The sequence below is a fragment of the Mustela nivalis genome (assembly GCF_964662115.1).
Source record: "Mustela nivalis genome assembly, chromosome: 10".
Classification (NCBI taxonomy): domain Eukaryota; kingdom Metazoa; phylum Chordata; class Mammalia; order Carnivora; family Mustelidae; genus Mustela; species Mustela nivalis.
Window position 1 is genome coordinate 3,932,719 of NC_139029.1, and position 18,723 is coordinate 3,951,441.

Here is an 18,723-nt window from a genome sequence, read left to right on the forward strand (position 1 = left end):
GGAAAAGCCCCAGCGCGCCAATGAGCGAGCGCCTTCCTCCTGACGGTCACGCTCGGGGGCGGGGCTTCCCTTCGCCGCTCCCGAGTTCCGGGAACCCCCTTTGATTGGTCTGGACGGCCTGGGAAACACTGTAGTAACGTCCAATCAAAGCGCCACGTCTCGGCCTCGAGGAAATATTCCGTGTCGGCTCTGTCCTAACTGGGCAGTTCTTTCCGGCTCTGGCCACTGGGAAGCTTTGTTTAGATCTGGAAGGCGGGCTTTCCTGGGAGTGGGTGGGGAGGGGGCGTTGGTTCTTGACCAATCCTTTCATTCCGTTGGGTGGTGACCAGCCAATGGGCCGGGCGGATAGGACGCTCCTCCCGGAGAGTAGTGAGACCCCTGGTGCGGGGCGATTGGTGGCGGGCACTATGAGTGGCAGCCTCACGGCCCAACAGGCGCAGTGCGTGGGCCGCGGGGCGGGGCCAGGGCGGGTGCGCGGCGGCGGCGGGGTGGCTGGGCCGGCGGCGGCGGCGGTACGAGGCGCGCGCTCGGGGTCCCGGTCGCGAGGAGGAGGAGGATGTGGCGCGCGGAGGGGAAATGGCTGCCGAAAACAAGCCGGAAGGTAAGAGCCGGCGCGTGAGGGGCCGGGGACGGCGCGGCGGGCGGCGGGACCCGGCCCCGCCGGACATCCCGGGCATCGGCGGCGCCGGGCGGGAGCGCGGGGGCGCGGCGGCGGCGGCGGCGGGCGGGCGGGCGCCCCGGGCCGGGGAGGGGGCGGTGGGTGGGGGGGCGGAGCGCGGCCGGGTCCTGAGGTGACTCGCCGGGCGGCGGAGCGCGGCGCCGCACACCCCCACCCGGGGGCGGGCTGGGGCCGGAGGGGCGGGGGGCCGGCGGGCGGGGGCCGGGCCCAGCGAGGAGGAGGAGCCGGCGGAGGGAGGGCCGGCGCCTCCCCCACCCGGACCGGGCATCCCCGCCGCTCCCGGGCCCGGCGCGGCCCCCGCCCCCCGAGCCGGGCCCGGTGGGGGCCGCGGGGCGGAAAGTTTATCCGCCTCAGGCCCCCTCCGGCCCCGCGCCCCGCTGCCCCGGGCCGGTCCCTGTCGGGGGCACGGTCGGCGCTCAGCCCCGCCGCCGGTGGCTCTCGGGCGGCAGGGCCAGGCGGACTCCGTCCAGCATCACCCTGGAGCCCCGTGGGCGCCTCCCAGAACGGCAGGGGTCCCCGTGCTTCTCCCCGCCAGGGGGACCCCCTCCTGAGCGTCCCCGGGCAGAAGGGCCTCGTGTGACCCCTCCCCCTTCCCTGCCTGGGAAGGGGGCCTGCGCAGCATCCCCGCCCCTAGCAGCCGTTCCCGTGCTACTCCTGCCCTTGCACCCCTCACAGCCAGGAGGGTGGGGTCTCCGTTTCTATGGCAAGTGAGGCTCTCCATGCTCCCTTGCCCTTTACCTTCTGTGACCCTGATCCTTCTTTGGCAGAGGGGTCTGTCTCAACCTCCTGTCTTCTCTGCAATCTTTTGGGGCCTCCGCACACCATCTACTGACCCTTTAGCCAGGACAAGGGGACTCGGGCTCCCCCTGTTCTTCTCTCACGCAGGGGGTAGTGGGGGCCTGGGCAGCTCTGAAGTCATTTCTAAATAGGAAAGCAGATACTTCTTACAGATTAGGCATACTCTCTGCACACTTTCCCGGGTTAGGGTGAGCTCATTTCCTGAATACCCTTTGACTTGCCCTCTTTTTCTTAGGGGAGAAGCTGGACATTCTAGTGCTCCTTTCCCCATTTGGCTAGCGCCCCTAACATGTTCTCTGTCCTCAGAGTTTCTTGTCCGGGTGAGGCTAGGGGCCCTGATCAGATGTAGGGCAGGGCTTCCATTGTGCCTAGTACTTGGGTAAGAGCGGGATATGGTGATCACCCAAGGATCCGTTTTTGCTTCCATTTCACTCTTGCCTCTGAGGTAGGGACAGTGTTCACCAGTTGACGCTTCCCCACCAAGAATGTGGTCTTGTGCCCTTGTTTTTGGTGTTCCCATCACTGTCTTCTGTGCAGTAAGAACCTGACTTACATGTACATCCTGCATTCAAGAGTTTTTGAACCTTCCCTGGAAATAAACTTCCCATTTCTTTTTTAAGAGAACCCATATCCTCCTTATGGCTTCTGTTTCCCAGTCAGCCATATTTAGTGAGCCTGTTACCTTGACTTTTTCTGATTTTCTTAAATTGTATTCATGTTGGCTGGGTAAGAAGAAGCCATATGCCTTTCCATCTAGAAAAGGGAGTGTAGACACTCATGTCGCCCACGTGCCATTCGGGAAGGGGTTGCTAGTGTGCTTCTTGTTGTACTAGAACCTTCCTTTGGCCTCGTGTTGTCTCTCATGGGATCTGAACATTTTTTTTTTTTTTTTAATCTTGTAGCTTTCAGGTGAGGGGAAAATTTGGGTGCTTTCTTTTTTTTTTTTTTTTTTTTTTTTTTTGCTGCTCTGGTTCTCTTTTGGCGAAAAACACGATGCCATGCATTTGTTTGTATATATACACATGTAGGTATGCATTAAAAGACAAAGTCACATCTGTCACTTACACACTGTAAGTTGGAAGGGTTACATGGCTAGCTCTGCATTCTGCGTGTACGTAGGGACCTTGACGTGTACCAGTATGAATATATATTACTGTTGCTGGTAACTCTTCAGGTTTAGAAGAATCAGAAAGCTCATTGATAAATGGCCAATTTTTACCACTCTCTCATTTGTCATTTGTACTGTACTGAATAAGCAGAATGACATCCTGAACGTTCCCCAAGTCCCCGAATACAAGAAGTGTACAGCCTTGCCGATGTACACCCAAACTTAGGCATTCTGAATTCAGGGGCAGCATTCTCTGCTGGATTTTTCGTAGGGTGAAAAGTTCTCATCTTGATGTCTTTACTGCTGGGTATGGGAAAGAGGTTTCATGTATTTGGGGCATCCATAGGAGGGGATGAGAATATGTGTTTCTGTGACAGAACTAGGAATGAGCAGCCATAAATACGTCGCTGTTTTATTTTGGCCATTTAAGTAATTGAGAGAGGCTGTACACATTAGGAAAAGGTACCTTTGGGAAGGCCTGTGACACGTGAAGGGCAGGAGGGGCTGTTGTCCAGGTTTGTCCTGAGTATCACAGTTTGCAGGTTTGGCTCTGGGGCAGGGCCATGGTGGAGCCTCCTGTAGGGCCCCACCCCCCTCACTGAGCTCTGAATGGCTGCTCGCTGCTGTCACTCAGCAGCAAAAAGTCTTACTTTTTGTCAGGCTGAGTGTGGAGCCTCATCCTCCCCAACGAGCTCGTCAGACTGAGCATTTGGACCATTAAGCATTTTTGGAGCAAGGAATCTCCACCTGGAGTACCAAGGAAGGGAGGTGAGGGGATTTGGAGAATTGGTCAGCATTAGGCTTTGACTTCGAGACTTTGCCCTTTAGGTAATACGGAGTTACCCGGTGGGCATAAAACCCACTGCCCCAAAGTAGCGCTTTTAAGCTCCATTTCCCTTTTTTCTAAGTTTTTATACTGTTGTTATTGTGTCTGTATCTAGACTCAGCTTGATGGAATTGTGTATTTTTAGGGTATGGTATTAATGACCTTTGGAAGAAGAGAGTGGAGTACCTGCTGTGGATGTTGGGGTGTTCGTAGGAGAGTGAGTGTCCCCTCTCACTTCCCGTCGTGGGTCCTGTCCTGTCCACTGCCCACTGCCCACTGCCGCCCTGGCTCTCTCCTCTGCTAATCAGGTGTTCTGCACAACGGCCAGTGGGAGGACAATGTAAGGTTACAGGAACACACTTGAGGTTCGTGTGTAAAGTTGGACTCTTTGAGTTAAATGTGGTTGTGCTTTCCGTGTCATTCGCCCCATTGGTTACAGGAAATCAGCTTTTCCCTCTTCCTCTTCCATTGCACGCTGTTCTCTGGGCGTTAGGCCTGCCAGGATGGGTTCTCTTCAGGACTTTTCTTTCTTACATCTTTTTGTTAGAACATCACTCTCTCTCCACCTCCAGCTTTTCGGAAAAGGTTGGGTGACTTATGGGGCCTGTCTTCCCTTGTCTTCTTGAAGACTTGACTTCTCCCGCTCCTAAATGTTGGGTTTATCTGTCTCACTGGTTAGCGGATTCCTGGTGTTGACATGTGCACAGCAGCCTCTACTCAAGGTCAGGTTGGTTTGGAGTTTCCTTTCCGAAAGGGTAGGGCTGCTCTTGTTCTCCGAGACGTATTTATACATCTTGCTTACCCATGTGTTTCCATTTCTTTAGAGTTTGGGCTTCGCCACTGAAGTAGCCTGTTCAGTGTCAGGTGGCCTTATTTTAGTTCTCTTTTTGGGCTGGATGTAGCACATGTAGCACATGTAATCCCTGGTGGGATTACAGTTTTTCTGACTGCTTCTGAGATAGCCCATCTTGTGGTCTAACTTTTTTTTTAACCACTCTGTCATTGCTGCGGCCCGTTCTTCATTTCCAACTTCCCAGCGCTCAGGAAAATACCTCCTTGTGTGCAGTTGTACTTCTTCCCGATTTCCTTCTGGGAAAAGCAATAGAAGGTGATTCTCACATTCTCTTTCTTTCTCCTCGTAGTTGTGTCTTTTGCCTCCTTTGGGAGACCTTTGAATTTGTCCTTCTGGAGAGAAGCTGTTTTGGCCCCCGTATTCCATCACTGGGCGCATTCATTCTGGAGACAGTCGCTGAGCAGGGACCTGTGGTGGGGTGTGACTGTTTGAGGTCTCTCAGGGTAGATGACATTTCAGTGTCTCTTATACTTGTCTTTTCATATATTCTTTTAAGGAATTCTTTTCTGAACTTTAATTGTTTGGATTGTAATCTTACAAAAATATACTCAAGTGGTGTACTATCCCACTGAACTCTTACCCCTCCCTGTAGGACTGGGGGTGTTGGAGTGGGTGGAAGGCAGCGTGAGAGGCATTTAACAGCTTTCCCTCAGACTGTGTGTAGGGTGTATGTAGAAAAAAGTAAGGTCAATCTTCTTTTAAAATGGCTAGGCTTAACTTTTAGGTCACTTAGATAGATGGTAGGTTGGAATGCTTGTTTAACATTTGAACAGCAGCATACCAGGTATTGTATGGAACGTGCTAGGTATTGTGTAGAACATAAAATGAAATGCATCCTTTATAGGAGGAAGGGGTAGAAAAATAATTTCCTCTTAGGACAAACTGGTATGTTTGATATCCTCAGATAGTAAGAACTGTAGGAGATGCTGTTAACATTTTTGCTGCCAAGTGTTCTATCTAAATTTATGCCTAATTGTAGTGACCATTCTTAGGCTAGGTATCTGATATAAATTATGACTGCTTTTGTTTATTATGTGACCTCTAATACTTTATGCTTTCTTTTGTGGTACTTTTATTTGTGTCTTGTCTTTTGGGGGAGTAAATTGCCTCTGATTATTTCTGGATATAGGTTTGGTATACGGAATGATGACAATAGTAATAAGAAATTAACCTGAAATGCACTTTTTTTCATTCTGTATTAAATCGGATTTCCCCTCCACAATGTTTGTAGAAACCAGTTCTAGTATTTCACGCTTAAGAACTCTCGTTTAGGGTTGTTACAGTATGTGGTTTGGCAGTGTCCTTTATTCATGTGAATATATGACTGAAGGTTTTTTTGTGGTGACAGGTGATGTTTGTTTCCATTATAACAGATCATTTTCTAAAATGTTCTGTATCTTCTAGAATCACTTATCCTGCCTGTTTTTGATGTTCCAGATGACCTAAGTCCTACCTCTTTTTCTTTCCCATATGAAGAAGTTTCCTTATTGCCCTTGTTATTATTATAAAAAAGTACCTGCAGGTCTATTGTATTTGTAGTCTTTCTGTCTTTACTAAAGGGTGATGCTCACCGTTCCTTTTGTCCTGTAGTAAGGGGCAGCGTCACTCTGTCTCCCTAAGGCTAGAGGGATGAAATGGGGTTAAGCCACAAGGCCAGGGTTGATAGTAGTATTTGTAAGGGCATAGCATCCCAGGGTGAAACACTGTGTCCTTCTGACATCTGGGACTCCTCATGTAGGATTTTGGAAATTTGTTTTTGCTGCATTTAGCCAGTTTTCCTTCTGTCTCTTTGGCTTGATAATCATAAATTTCTTTGGGCAGAGCCAACAAGTACACTACTTCATTTGGGACCTTCATTCACAAGGAAATGGGGGTCTTCTAATGTTACTGTCATATTAGCTGTAGTCTTTGGTGTTTGAGGGTGAGACCAGAGAGAGTTCCTGTGTTCTCCTTGTTTGTGCACATAGCATGAATAGGGTTGCGTGGTCATTCACTCTCTTTTGCAGGTTACAGTGTGTAATCTTTCTCTCCTTCTTCCTCTTGTTCTTCTTCTTCTCCCCCGCCCCCCGCTTTTCTTTTTCTTTTTCTTTTTTTTTTTTTGGTGCACCCGATCAGGTTCAGGATATAGGTTGACCAGACATTATCCAATCCCTGTATTTTGTACCACCCTTGGAAATAGTGTCCATCAGTCCTGTCATTAAGATGTGTTGCCGTTCTGTCATATGTGATGGTCTTCCTTCCCATGGTATTTGGCATGTGTTGGTAAGGACAGTGTTTCTCTGTATATGTTGACAGTAGGCAGCAGTCCTGATTTTGTATATGGAGGGACAAAGTAAAAGGTGTTTTCTCCCCCCCAATCAGTATGATGGCTGTGTATTTCTGCGGATGTATTGCATCTTTCTGCTTTGAGCGCCATTGCGTGTGGAAGGTCATGGGCCTCCTTGGATAAGGATTGGTAGTGCTTCCTGAGCATTTTTTTTAGCTCATTACCCTGGACTGAAAAATACTAGGTACCCCATTGCAAAGAGAGGCCAAGTGTCAGCCATATTACTTCCCTTTCGTCTCTCTCTCTTTTTTTAGAAGATTGTTTATTTACTTTAAACTGATAGACGTGTCATAAGGCGGAATGGCCAGAGATATTTTTTAAATGATTCTTCTGCATTCACCCTAGTATTTTGGTCATTCTTAATAGAGTTGGATGTTCTCTTACACACGAGTCCTTTACTCATTTGGAGAAAGTGCAGTCACGTTTTATTTTATTTTTTTTTTTCAGATTTAGCCAGGCCTTTCAAGTCACGTAATATATCCTTGCCTGAGACCTCCCAGAAAGTGACTGCGAGGGAGATGTGCTGATCTGGGGCTGTGTTCCTCGGTCTGTTCTCTGCAGTGTGGTCCTGTAGTTCCAAGTGTACAAAATGATGTGTCTTGAAGAACTGTTTGGATCTGAGTTCTTAATGGTTTTAAATACGTTACTGCTTGGAGACCAATTAAGTGGCATTACTCTCACCACTAATTTTACTTCTAGTGTCATCTGAAGTATCTTCCCCCTACCTTTTCTCCTCCCCTGCCAAAAAAAAATCCCCAAACCACAATCATAACAAAATCCCAAAAAAGCCAACTGTGAAGGCCAACTCTGACTGCCTCTGCTGTATAGTTTGTGTCACTAGCTTTGGACATGTTGCTTAATTGGTGCTTTTTATGTATACAGTATTCAGTGGGGCAGCCTTGTGAGAGAGCCTCTGAAACACATAGCTTTTTCAGTCAGTTAGCTGCAGACCACACATTGTATCTTTCGTTTTTTTTCTTACCTGTCCCCAAGGTGAGATTGTGTATTTAGTTACTTAAGAACACTTGCAAAATGGATTGTTTTCCTCCTTTATTTTCATCTAACCATTGGAACGAAAACTGGGGTTTACTTCTCATAATAATAGTAAGTTACTGTTTTCCTACTTTTGTGTTCCCTGTCTGTGGGCAGATGGGGAGCTCACGCCCAGTAATGGCACTGGGACTAGGCAGGGCTCAGGCTTACTCTGTAGCTGACACATTGCTTTAGAGACGATTTCTACTCTAAGTGAAGCCTGGTTTCTGTAACACGTGATAAACCAGATGTTTAAGTTTATTTAATCTTTTTTACAGTATGCGTTTAACAAGATGTATCTGTGTGTTTTATTAGAATGATCTGCAGATACAACTGCAACTAAAAAACAAAGAGAGAAAAACAAAGCCTTTCTTTCTGTTTTTGAAAAACAGGTGTTATCTTTTTTTTTTGTTGTTTTTTTTTCCCCTTCATTGGAGTTGATTTAGAGTGCCAGGAAGCATTTTTGAAAGTATAGTAATATAATCAAGAATTAATCGTTTTGAAACTCAGATTTGGTTTTTAATTCTTGAAAGTTATTTCTGAGGACATACGTGCCCCATTGGTTTTCTGGGGTACTTGGATATCAATCCATTTGGAAGCGATAAAAAGAAATTGGTATAAAGTGTGAAATTATAAAATAGAAAAATGATGTGCTAGTGAAGAAATTACCCATTTATCATTGAAGATCATCTGCAGTGATGATAGGAAGTGTAATTTTGGATATTCTAAGGAAAAATGGGGTGTTGGCATGGGTACCATGTTGAAATTGGCACACACAGTTCTTGTCTGAAGAGTACTCCCCAACATGGAGATGCTTAGAAGGTAAAGAAGCTGATGGGATTGATTATTTTAAAATGTTAGGTGTTTTTTTCTCTTTTAAAAAGGTAATTGGAATAAAATAACCCTCCTTAGTGAAGAAAATGTAAACTTTAATGGAAGTTCAGAATGAAATATTTAAAAAGTGAACATAAAAGATAAGGATTTTTTATTGCAAATCCACAAGGGGGTAGTGATGTTCTATCAAAGATATTTGTGGTGGAAATGTGAGATGATCTCTTTTAACATTTTAGATTTACAGATAAAACCGGTATGTTTGCATTTTAACTTAATAAGATCTTCTTTTTAAAATGTTTATTGGCAAAATTGTTTATTGCTTAAATTTAAAAAAAAAAATCCCATTTTGGGTGAATGGCTATTTTAAGCCACATGAATGGTAAGGAAGAGAGGATGTCCTTGTAGTGTTGTGCTTTGCAGAGGTTACCAAGGATCTGGGGGTCACTTATTTTCTAAAAATGTAATAATGTAATAAATTTCCTGGGAAGTGTTAGGCATCTAGGAATCAGTGACTTACGGGTCCTTAGTAAAAGGATTTTGGGAAATCATGCCTAAACTTTACATAAGTTTGTATTACTGGTTGTATTTTCAGCCCTGCCAAGAGATGAAAAATGTGAACAATCCACACCACTAGCCGCTTTTAATAGTTCTAAGTAAATCAAATTTTTATAATCTCTTTTTTTATTAGTTTATATTACATCATTAGATAAAAGCGTTTTTTTCCCCCCTCGCACATAAAAATTCTAGTAGCTTGCCTGAGGTCATTGAGTCCCACCCCATTATATTCAGAATTGGTTAAAATTAGGTGTGGTGTGTGGCAGTACCAGGTAATTTTCAGTGAAGAACTCAAACTGTTATCATGTGCTCTTTTTTTGAATGTGATGGAGGAAGATTTAAGGTGGGGATGGGACTGTATTTTACTTATTTAGAGACGTGCTAACCATATTTTTACAAAATACTACTTTTAAGGAGACCATGAAGCTGTTCCGTGGTTTAGAAGTTATGCTTGTTTGTGGCGTACACATTGTGCGGTTTTCATTTTTGGTCTGGGGACAAGGTCAATACCGCTTTTTCTCTTTTTCTCTGTTTTTTTCCTCCCTGTCCTGAGCAAGGGCCTTTTCTCTTTCATCTCCTTTCCTAAATGAGTGCTGATTTAACATCCCAAAAGGTCCACTGTTTCTTCACAGACTCCCCTGAGCTCTGCTGGGAGCTGAACTATGACGTCAGCATTTTCATTCATGAATTTGCTCTTCTAACTCTCTTTTCTCGTTTTGTATTCCTGAGCTGACTTCTGGCACCTGCACAGATCAGTTTACCATTAGTCAGCCCATAAATCAGCGATAAAAGGTAACGCAGAAGATAAGATACGGGGCTGTTTTGATGGAGCTCTGGTTGCTCCTGCTGATTTCCATCAGTGTAGCTTGGACAGGGTTTCTGGCGAAACAGATTGAAACCTAAAAACAGTCGGTTTAATTACCTCATGATTTTGTGGGTGAGCTGCGTGGTGAGCACACTGACACTACAGTTTGGTTCTCCCGAAGTTCGGCGCACTCTGCTGAGGCTCCTTTGGTAGAAAGTAGTGTTTTCGGCGGTGACTCGGGTGCACTGGAGCACCTGCTCTGTTGCAGAGAGGTGAGGCTGGCATTAAGTTAGGTTCTACTCCGAAGGCTTCTGGAATGCGTTTGGATGCTTTTGGGGGGCGGGGGAGGAGGGCGCGCTGTTGTTCTTGAAATATTTTCGGCAACTCCGCTGCTGGGGACTTAGCTTTCCAGCCGCTGCGGAGCTGCTGTTCTGCACCCCGCGGGCCCGCCGGGGAGGGGGTCCGAGCCCCGCTCCTCTCCCCGCGGGCGGCCAGCGCACGCCCGGGGACTCCCTCTCCCTGTGGACCCCCGGTCCTCCTGCAGGGAGGTCGCTGCTTGTCATTTCGCACTGCGAGGGAGCAGTTCCTGCAGAAATCTTATTCGGAGTGTTCCTGTGCAGGGCCGGGTTGGAGGCTGAGCCTCCAGCGTGGGGCATCTTCCAAGCCTCCTGTAGTTGATGAATGGTGAGCTTTCAGAAAGTTCATTTTCTCTGCTTTCTCGGGGGTTTGTTGACTTTCTAGATATTTAATTGCCAAGAAACCTTTGGAAATAAAGCGTGTTCTATTTAGAAACCCGTGTGGCTCGGCTGCAGCGTGTGGTTGCAGTGGCTGAGGCAGGCGGCGGCCATCTTGACTGACGCCTCGTGCTGCCCGCGAGGCCGCCGCTTCAACCCCGTGGCTACTCAGCGGTGGCGTCTCCCGCGTCCTCGCTGGCTCTGGGCTCCTTTAGGTCGCGCTGGCTGACCGGGAGCAGAGACGCGTGGTCTCTCGTTGAGCTTCGTCCTCTGTCCTTAGGTGCTGGAAGAGAAGAAGAGCAAGTAGATGTGAACAAGCATTTGAAGATGACTTCGTGTTTATCATAATTTTCCCTCAGAACTAAGACATTTAAAAATTATTTCTATATAATTTCTATGAAGGAATCTGATTGCAAACACTGTTGAAGAAAGGAGTGTCCCATGGCAGAGGGTCTCTGCAGACGTGCCCTAACGTTCACCACTGTGTTCTGCTGCAGGACTGACGGACACTTCCGGGCTCTGACGTCAGCGCTCGGGCCGCGCGGTGACCGCGTGCTGTCAGCCTGGCCGCGCTTCTGCCGGGTCCCGGACCGAGCACTGCTAGACGAGTCCTCCGCTCCGAAAGGCTTTGGGTCTTTGGGTGTCCTGCGTGGCTTTTAGCCCAGGCCCGCCGGTGGCCCCCAGCTCTTGCTCTTCTCTTTCGCAGCCGGGAACCTGGCCGGTGGCACCGGGGAGCCCAGCTGACCTGTGATTCCTGTTCCGGCTGCCGCTTGCGTGGGCCCCGGGCTAGAAGCCTCATCCCTGGGCTCCCGCAGCCCTCTCTTCTCACCAGGTGCTCCTTCATCACTCTTGGACCTGGCACAGCTTCTCATCCTGCTTTCCCTGACTTGAGGTCTTGTGCGCCGAGTTGGTTGATAATAAGTTTGAGACGATTCACGTGTTGGGTAGAGGGTTGTCCTGGTGCTGACTCCGAAGTCTCTTCTCGTCCTGACTTAGGCTGATGGACGGTGAAGTCGGATGTCAGGGCTTTGCCGTCGGCTGCTTCCCTGGAGCGCAGCTGCTCTGTCCTGTGTGACCGTGTCTCCTCTTTTTGAGGTACTTGCTCCAGGTCCAGAATTCCTATTGTTGGCTCAGGCTGTGGAGGAGGAATGTGAGCGGTGGTCACCGAAGGGCCTTCTTCCTGGCGTATGTAGAGGTCTAATCCCCGTCATAAATGTTTACCTTAAAAAATGGGAAAAAATGACTAAATTTGTTAAGGATACACAGCTCAGAAATGTTCCTTCTGCTTGGTTGTTCCCTAGGACACATTGAGCTCTCTAATGTGGAGGAGAGTTCACAGTTGGGAGAAGGAGACTTGCATGACATGATTACAGGTGAAGAGGTGTCTGCTAACCCAGACTTTTATGTTTAAGGTAGTCTTACTTATATTTATCTAGTTGTATTTTCTGGACTTGGTTGATAAAACTTTTATGAAATGTATGGATTGCCAGTAATTCAGTAAACATGACTCTTCTGTTAAGAAACGCATGGAGGGGCACCTGGGTGGCCTAGTCCGTTGAGCATCCAGCTCTTGATTTTGGCTCAAGTCATGACCTTGGAGTCATGAGATGGAGCCCTGTGTCAGGCTCTGTGCTCAGTGCAGAGTCTGCTTGTCCCTCTCCCTCTGCTTCTCCCCACTGCTCAGGCCCTCTCTTTTTCTCATGTCAATCAATCAATCAATCAAATCTTAAAAAAACAAAAACAAAAAGAAACTCGTGGATTGGGGAGTTTTGGCGAGTCTGCTAAAATCAATCGAACAGGATCTTCTCCTGGATATACTCTTCCATATGCTGCAGGCCTGGCATTTGGAGAGGCCTCGAACATCATTTGGTTTTAGAAGGGTTTTTTTTCATATTTAAAAGTACTGAGGGGCAAGTTAAAGTTCCTGGTGTTGTCAACATTCTCTGCCCTGTCCTTACTGTCTCTGCTGTTAGGAAATGTGCCGGTTGTATCATTTGCCTTGACAGAGCTTCTGATGGAGGTTTCTTCCTGATTTAATTTTATTGATAGTGGCCATTGTGTTTGAAAAGAAAGCTATAACAAGCAGAAGGTGGTGAGTGGGCACTCAACAATTTTGAAGTACTTGTTTATCTTCCTAGGGGTCCTCTAGAAATTGATCATAGATTACTTGACCAAATTCAAGGCCCAGAGATTTATTCCAAGCGTCCTGGGAGGCAGGGAATATCCGTCTTTCTCTACGGAGCCTGATTATTCTACATGTGACCCATTGCTGCCTGTCCGGGTGTCTTCTGATGCAAATCTGGTGATAGTGGCAACCTTTCTGGCTGGCTGAGTATCCTTGACAGCTGTTATCTGTCCTCTCCAGGGATTTTTAGTCTCCAGCCTCCGTGGCCATGTCTGGATTTAGCTGTTCTGGTGCTGCCCAGAGTGGTTGTGGGTGTTCCCTGCTACCTGCTTCACCGGCCGGCCTCAGCACCACCTCCATGAGCTGCTTTGCCCTTATCATTTGGTGAAGGAGCATAAATAGAGACCATTTGTTTAGAAAGAATGGACAAGTCATGGTTTTCAGAATGGTTTTAAAATTCAACAATGGTGAGTGGCGACAGTGTGCAACGTGTGAATGTACTTAATGCCACTAAATGGTGTCCTCAAAGAGGGTTAATTGGTAAGTTTTAGGTTTAGTTTACTACACACACACAGGCACACACACCACGCTCCAGGTGGGTTCAAAACCTAACGAGAAAAGTAGCTTTAAGGTCCTTACAGTAAATATTTGACAATATTTTTGTTATCCCAAGGTGAGGCGTTGTGCCTTAAAGTGTCAGAATATCTCTCTCAAACACAGACACACAGAGTAAGTAAATGATGGTAATCAGGCCCTGAGTTCATTTCTACAGGAAAGTGAATGCTAGGACCCTTGATGTCACAGAGGTAACGGGCCCTACTTTAGAGCCATTTTGAGGGCAGGGAACACAAGCCATTGAGGTTAGTTCGGGGAAGGTGGTTTCTGTCTAAGAGCTAGGAGCACTCTCTGCCTCCCAGGACAGAAACGGGAGTGCAGCCAGACGGTTCGGGAGCTGCGCCTGGAGACTCCGAGGTAGGAGGATTTTCCTCCGGAGACCCTGTGGGCTGAGCTGGGGTCTCTGCTGGGATGTGATGGCTCCCAGCTCTGCTGCTCCCTGTGTTTCTCCTCGCGGATGAGCTCTCTGCTTGGATGTGGCTTCCCTGTTCCACCATAGCCTGTTGTGGCTCCAAGCTTGGCTCCTGCATGGGCCAGTGCTCGCCATTGCCGGACTCCAGTCCCGAGGGTTCGTATTGGGAATACTCAAGACGGAGAATTGGACTGACTCCTCTCAGCCAGTCGCTTTGTTTCCATCGGCCAGGTGTTCGTCCTGGCCTGGCGGAGGAAGGAGGGTTGGTTAGGGCCTATCCGTGGTTAGGGTCTGCGGACTGCTCAGGCGGGCGGAGGGGATTGTGTGAGAAGGTTCTGTTGCACCGGGCCCTGGCATCTCCAGTTCTGTCTTGGTTAGCGTAAGGAGAAAGGCTGTTGACTCCCAGATGGACTTCTTTTGTTCGGTTGCTCTTGGGAGTAAAGTTTTAGAAGACAAAATGCTCACGGTAGCTGCAGATAGGAGGCTGGCATCCTTAGGGGTGTGTGTATGTTCTGCTTAACAAGAGAGTAATGTAAGTGTGTGCGGAGTAAGTCAGCCCCTGGCGTCGGAACCGCCGCAGGACCCGTGCTGTGACCGGTGGTCTGTCTTTGCCTTGTGTGGTTCTCGGGTAGAGTAAGGCAGCTTGAGATGTCCGTGTCATCTGAGGTTTTCCACTGGTCACATGCTTGGGTGGGCTTCCTCCCTGTTCTCTGCGCTGTGAACTGCTCCACTGGACAGCCTGGAAACACGCATCCTTAGTGAGAAAGGGAGACGCTACGTGGTGTGGGGGAAGGAAACAGAACGGCCTCTCTTTAGGGGTGTGTGTATGTTCTGCTTAACAAGAGAGTAATGTATGTAATGATTGATTGATTGATTGATTCAGTAGGCTCCAATGCCAGCATGGAGCCTGATGTGGGGCTCCATCTCATGACCCCGAGATCAAGACCTGAGCTGAGATCAAGAGTTGGACTCTTAACCGACTGAGCCACCCAGGCACCCATATAATGTTTCATTTTTTATTTTTTTAAGATTTTATTTATTTATTTGGCAGAGAGAGAGATCACAAGTAGGCAGAGAGGCAGGCAGAGAGAGAGGGGGAAGCGGGCTCCCCGCTGAGCAGAGAGCCCAATGCGGGGCTCGATCCCAGGACCCTGAGATTATGACCTGAGCCGAAGGCAGACGCTTCACCCACTGAGCCACCCAGGCGCCTAGTATATAATGTTTTAAAGAAACATAAAACAATCAAAGTAGTTTTTAGTAGTTAAAGGGATTTGATTCTTTTTTATTTATTTAATTTTTTTGATTCTTTTTTTAATAACTTTATTGAGATCTGATTCATCTATGATAGAGTTCAAAATTCACCCTTTAAAATATACAGTTTAGTGGTTTTTATTATATTAACAGAGTTGTGCAACCGTCACCGCTATCTTATTCTAGAACATCTTCACCACTCCACAAGAAAACCTCTGCCTGTTAGTAGCAACTCTCCATTCCTCCCTCCTCCCTGTTCTAGGTCATCATTCATCTACTCTCTGTCTTTATGGATGTGCCTTTTTTGGACATTTCATATAAATGGAATCCTACAATGTGTGGCCTTTTATGACTGGCTTCTTTCCCAAAGTACAGTGGTTTTAAGGTATGTCTATGTTGTAGTATATATGAGAACTTCATTCCTTTTATGGGGGAATAATACAGTACTCTACAGTTACAATACATTTTGTTTATTCATCAGTTGGTGGGCATTTGAGTTATTTCTACTTTTTGGCTATTGTGAATAATTCCACTCTGAACATTTGCATACATGTTTTTGAGTGGATGTATGTTTTTGGTTTTCTTGGGTATATACCCAGGAGTGGAATTGCTGGGTCATGAGGTAAATCTGTGTTTAACTTTTCAGGAACTGCCAGACTGTTTTCCAAAGTGGCTGTACCATATTACATTCCCACCAGCAGTGTTTGAAGGTTTCAGTTTCTTCACATCTTTGCTAACACTTGTTATTTTGATTATAGCCGTTCTTGTACATATGAAGTTGTATATTCTCGTGGTTTTGATTTGCATTTTGCTAATGAGTAATGACTTCAGCATTTTTCCACGTGCTCATCAGCCGTCTTATAGATGAGTTAGAGTTAGAGACACGTTTGTTCAAGTCCTCTATCCACTTATGACTTGAGTTCTTTGTCGTTTGGCTTTTGGGTTGTAGCTGTTCTTTGTATATTCTGGATATCAGTCCCTTACCAGATGTGCAATGTGCTGATATTTTCTCCCACTCTGTGGATTGTTCTTTGACTTTTGTGATAGTGTCCTTTGAAGCATGAAAATTTTTCAGTTTCAAGTTCAGTGGATCTGGTTTTTCTTCTGTTGCTTGGGCCTTTGGTGTCATAAGTAAGAAACTGTTGCCTAACTGAAGGTCATAAAGATTTATACCTGTGTTTTCTGAGATTTATAGTTTTACCTCTTACATTTAGGTCTGCGATTCATTTTGAGTTAATTTTTGTCATTTTGTGAGGTTAGGAAGGCTTCCAACTTCATTCTTTTGCATGTGGATATCCAGTTGTCCCAGCCTCATTTGTTGAAAAGACCGTACTTTCCTTGCTGCAGTTTCTAGGTATTCTTGTCAAACACCAGTGTGCCATAAGCATGTGGATTTCAGTTGGGAGTCTTGATTCCGATCCATTGATATGTATGTCCATTCTCATGCCAGTACCACACTGTCTTGATTACTGGTTAAGTTACGGTTAAGTTTGTAATTACATTTTGAAATTGGGGAGTGTCGGTCCCCCAACCCTGTTCTCTTTCAAGATTGTTTTGGCTATTCTGGTTCTCTTGAATTGCCATGTGAATATTAGGATTGGCTTGTCAGTTTCTGCAAAAAAGCAGTTTTGATATCAATAGGGATTATGTTAAATCTGTGGGTCAACTTGGGGAGTTCAAATCCTTTTTATGAATCCAGCTCTGCTGTTTGCTTTGGGAACTGCTGGTAACTCAAGCAGCAGAGCATCTTACCTTAAAAAGAATATTGTTTTAATTTATTAATATAGTAGGCCGTCTTGGTGGAAACATTGTAATTCACTGTTAGGCTGGAATTGGACTCTTCAGGTTCCAGGAGAACAATTAGCTATTCGTTTAAGCTGTAGTTGGCTTGGGTTTGTATTTTTTCGGTGTGAAAGTTTGCTGATACCTTGCATGATTTGAAAAAGATGTGGTATTCTGCGTAACACGCATGATTAATAGAGAATTAACAGATCCCAGATACGAATATTTAGTTACTCAAGAGTTAGAGCATATTACAATGAGATTGTGATATTAAAATTTATGTAATTGTTATTGTCACGTCTGTCAGAAGATAGTTTAGGGTCTCGAAGTCCTGTGGGGGCCTTGTGACCATCAGTTATTGTTAATTCTCCTAAATCCGTTTGGTTACTTGACAAGTAAAAAGTGCCATGGGGTGCCTGCTTGGGTGGCTCAGTGGGTTAATCATCTGCCTTTGGCTAAGGTCATGATCTCAGGATCCTGGGATTGAGCCCCTCACCCCCCAAATTGGGCTGTTTGCTCAGCAGGGAGCCTGCCCCCCCCACCCCCCGCCCCGCCCCCGCTCTGCCTACTGGTGATCTCTGTCTGTCAAATAAATAAATAAAATCTTAAAAAAAAAAAAATAAAGTTGCCAGGCACAGAGGACACACACGGCTTCTGTCTTCATGGACCTGGCTGGGAAACTGACAGTAAAGGTGTGGCGTGCCATGAAGAACTCTGCTGTGAAGGCGAGTGTATCATAAAGGGATTTGACTGACCCGCAGGATTGGGGGAGTCTTCTTGAGCTGAGCTCTGGAGGAAAATGGGAATTAATTGAGGGAAGAATGAGGAAAATAAGTTTCTGGTAATCGGATGAGCTGGTTATATTCTTTTTTTTTTTTTTTTAAATATATAGCTTTTGAGAAAGAGCATGTGGAGACTGGACTCTGCCCCTTAAGTGCCCTGTAATGCGCAAGTAACTTAACCCTTCTGAGCTTATTTATGTAACGTTTTTTAATCTTATGAGGGAGTGTATAACCATTTTTATTTAGAAATACTTAAATGAAAATTTAAATTTAGGCTTTTGATTGATTGTATTTATAGAATCCAAAAATAATTTTTTGGGGGTCATTTTTCCATCGTTGATTACTTAGGAATGCAGGACTAGTAAAGTGAATATTTTCCTGAACATTTTTCCTAGTCTTTGGAATTGGGATTCACTTCAGTTCATACATACTCCAGAAGCTTCTGGTCTGCAGAGGAGCAGGTATGGATGTGACTGATTCAAGGCAAGTCATACAGAATGCTGTTATCAGGCACTGGGGGGAGCCGGGAAGACTTCTTGAAGGAGGTAGAATTTGACCTGGCATCACTGACAGGCAAACATGGTAGTTGGAGGAGAAATTCCGAGCAGAGGGAGTGAAACAAAAAGGCACAGAGCCAGGAGAGTACAAGGGGCGGCTGGAATGCTGTGTGTATGTGGGTAGATGAGCCTGGAAAAGTAGGGAGGGGTCAGGGTGTAGGGGGTTGGAGAGTCAGACTGCAGAGTCTGGTTTTTATTTTGTCTGCTCTGGGAGAGGCTTTGAGAGTTTTGTTTTTGTTTTTGTTTTTCCCTTTAACAGTAGAGTGGGATTGACTGGATAAAGTCAGTTCTCCTTTAAGTTGCTAAGAAGGGCCTCCTGCTTACGTCTCCACCTTCCTGGCCAGTCTCCGGCCATGTGACGTTTTTGTAGATTCTGATTGGTGGGGGCATAATGTTTTCTCTTTTGTACTTGGACATTGCCACTGTCTGGACTCAGAAGCTGTACCTTCCTCCAGCATACATGTACACAAACTCAGACATGTGCTCCGCTCCGCCGGCTTTCCTCGTGCTCTGGGTTTCAGCTTCAGGGAGCTTGTCCAAGAAGCGCCTTTGAGCGTCCCTCTCTTTTCACATGGGACTGTGTGCCTTTCCTGTGTGCACCCACAGCACTGCGGTTTTCTCATGTAAGCACGTTTGAGTTTGTATTAAA

The 18,723-nt window shown here is 46.5% G+C and overlaps 1 protein-coding gene across 16 annotated transcripts in view; it reads left to right on the top strand.

Annotated features, from left to right (window-relative positions):
* The first annotated feature begins 449 nt into the window (after positions 1-449).
* CAMTA1 (calmodulin binding transcription activator 1) overlaps positions 450-18,723 on the top strand; it is an 814,199-nt gene continuing 795,925 nt past the window's right edge. For 13 of the 16 annotated variants that reach the window (XM_082685287.1, XM_082685261.1, XM_082685288.1 and 10 more), the window contains exon 1: positions 455-601. In XM_082685287.1, the coding sequence (XP_082541413.1) occupies positions 557-601 (45 nt within the window). In that variant the 5' untranslated portion in view covers positions 455-556. Of the gene's footprint in view, positions 602-18,723 lie in introns of all 16 variants that reach the window. The other 3 variants (XM_082685286.1, XM_082685285.1, XM_082685260.1) reach the window with 2 other exon arrangements.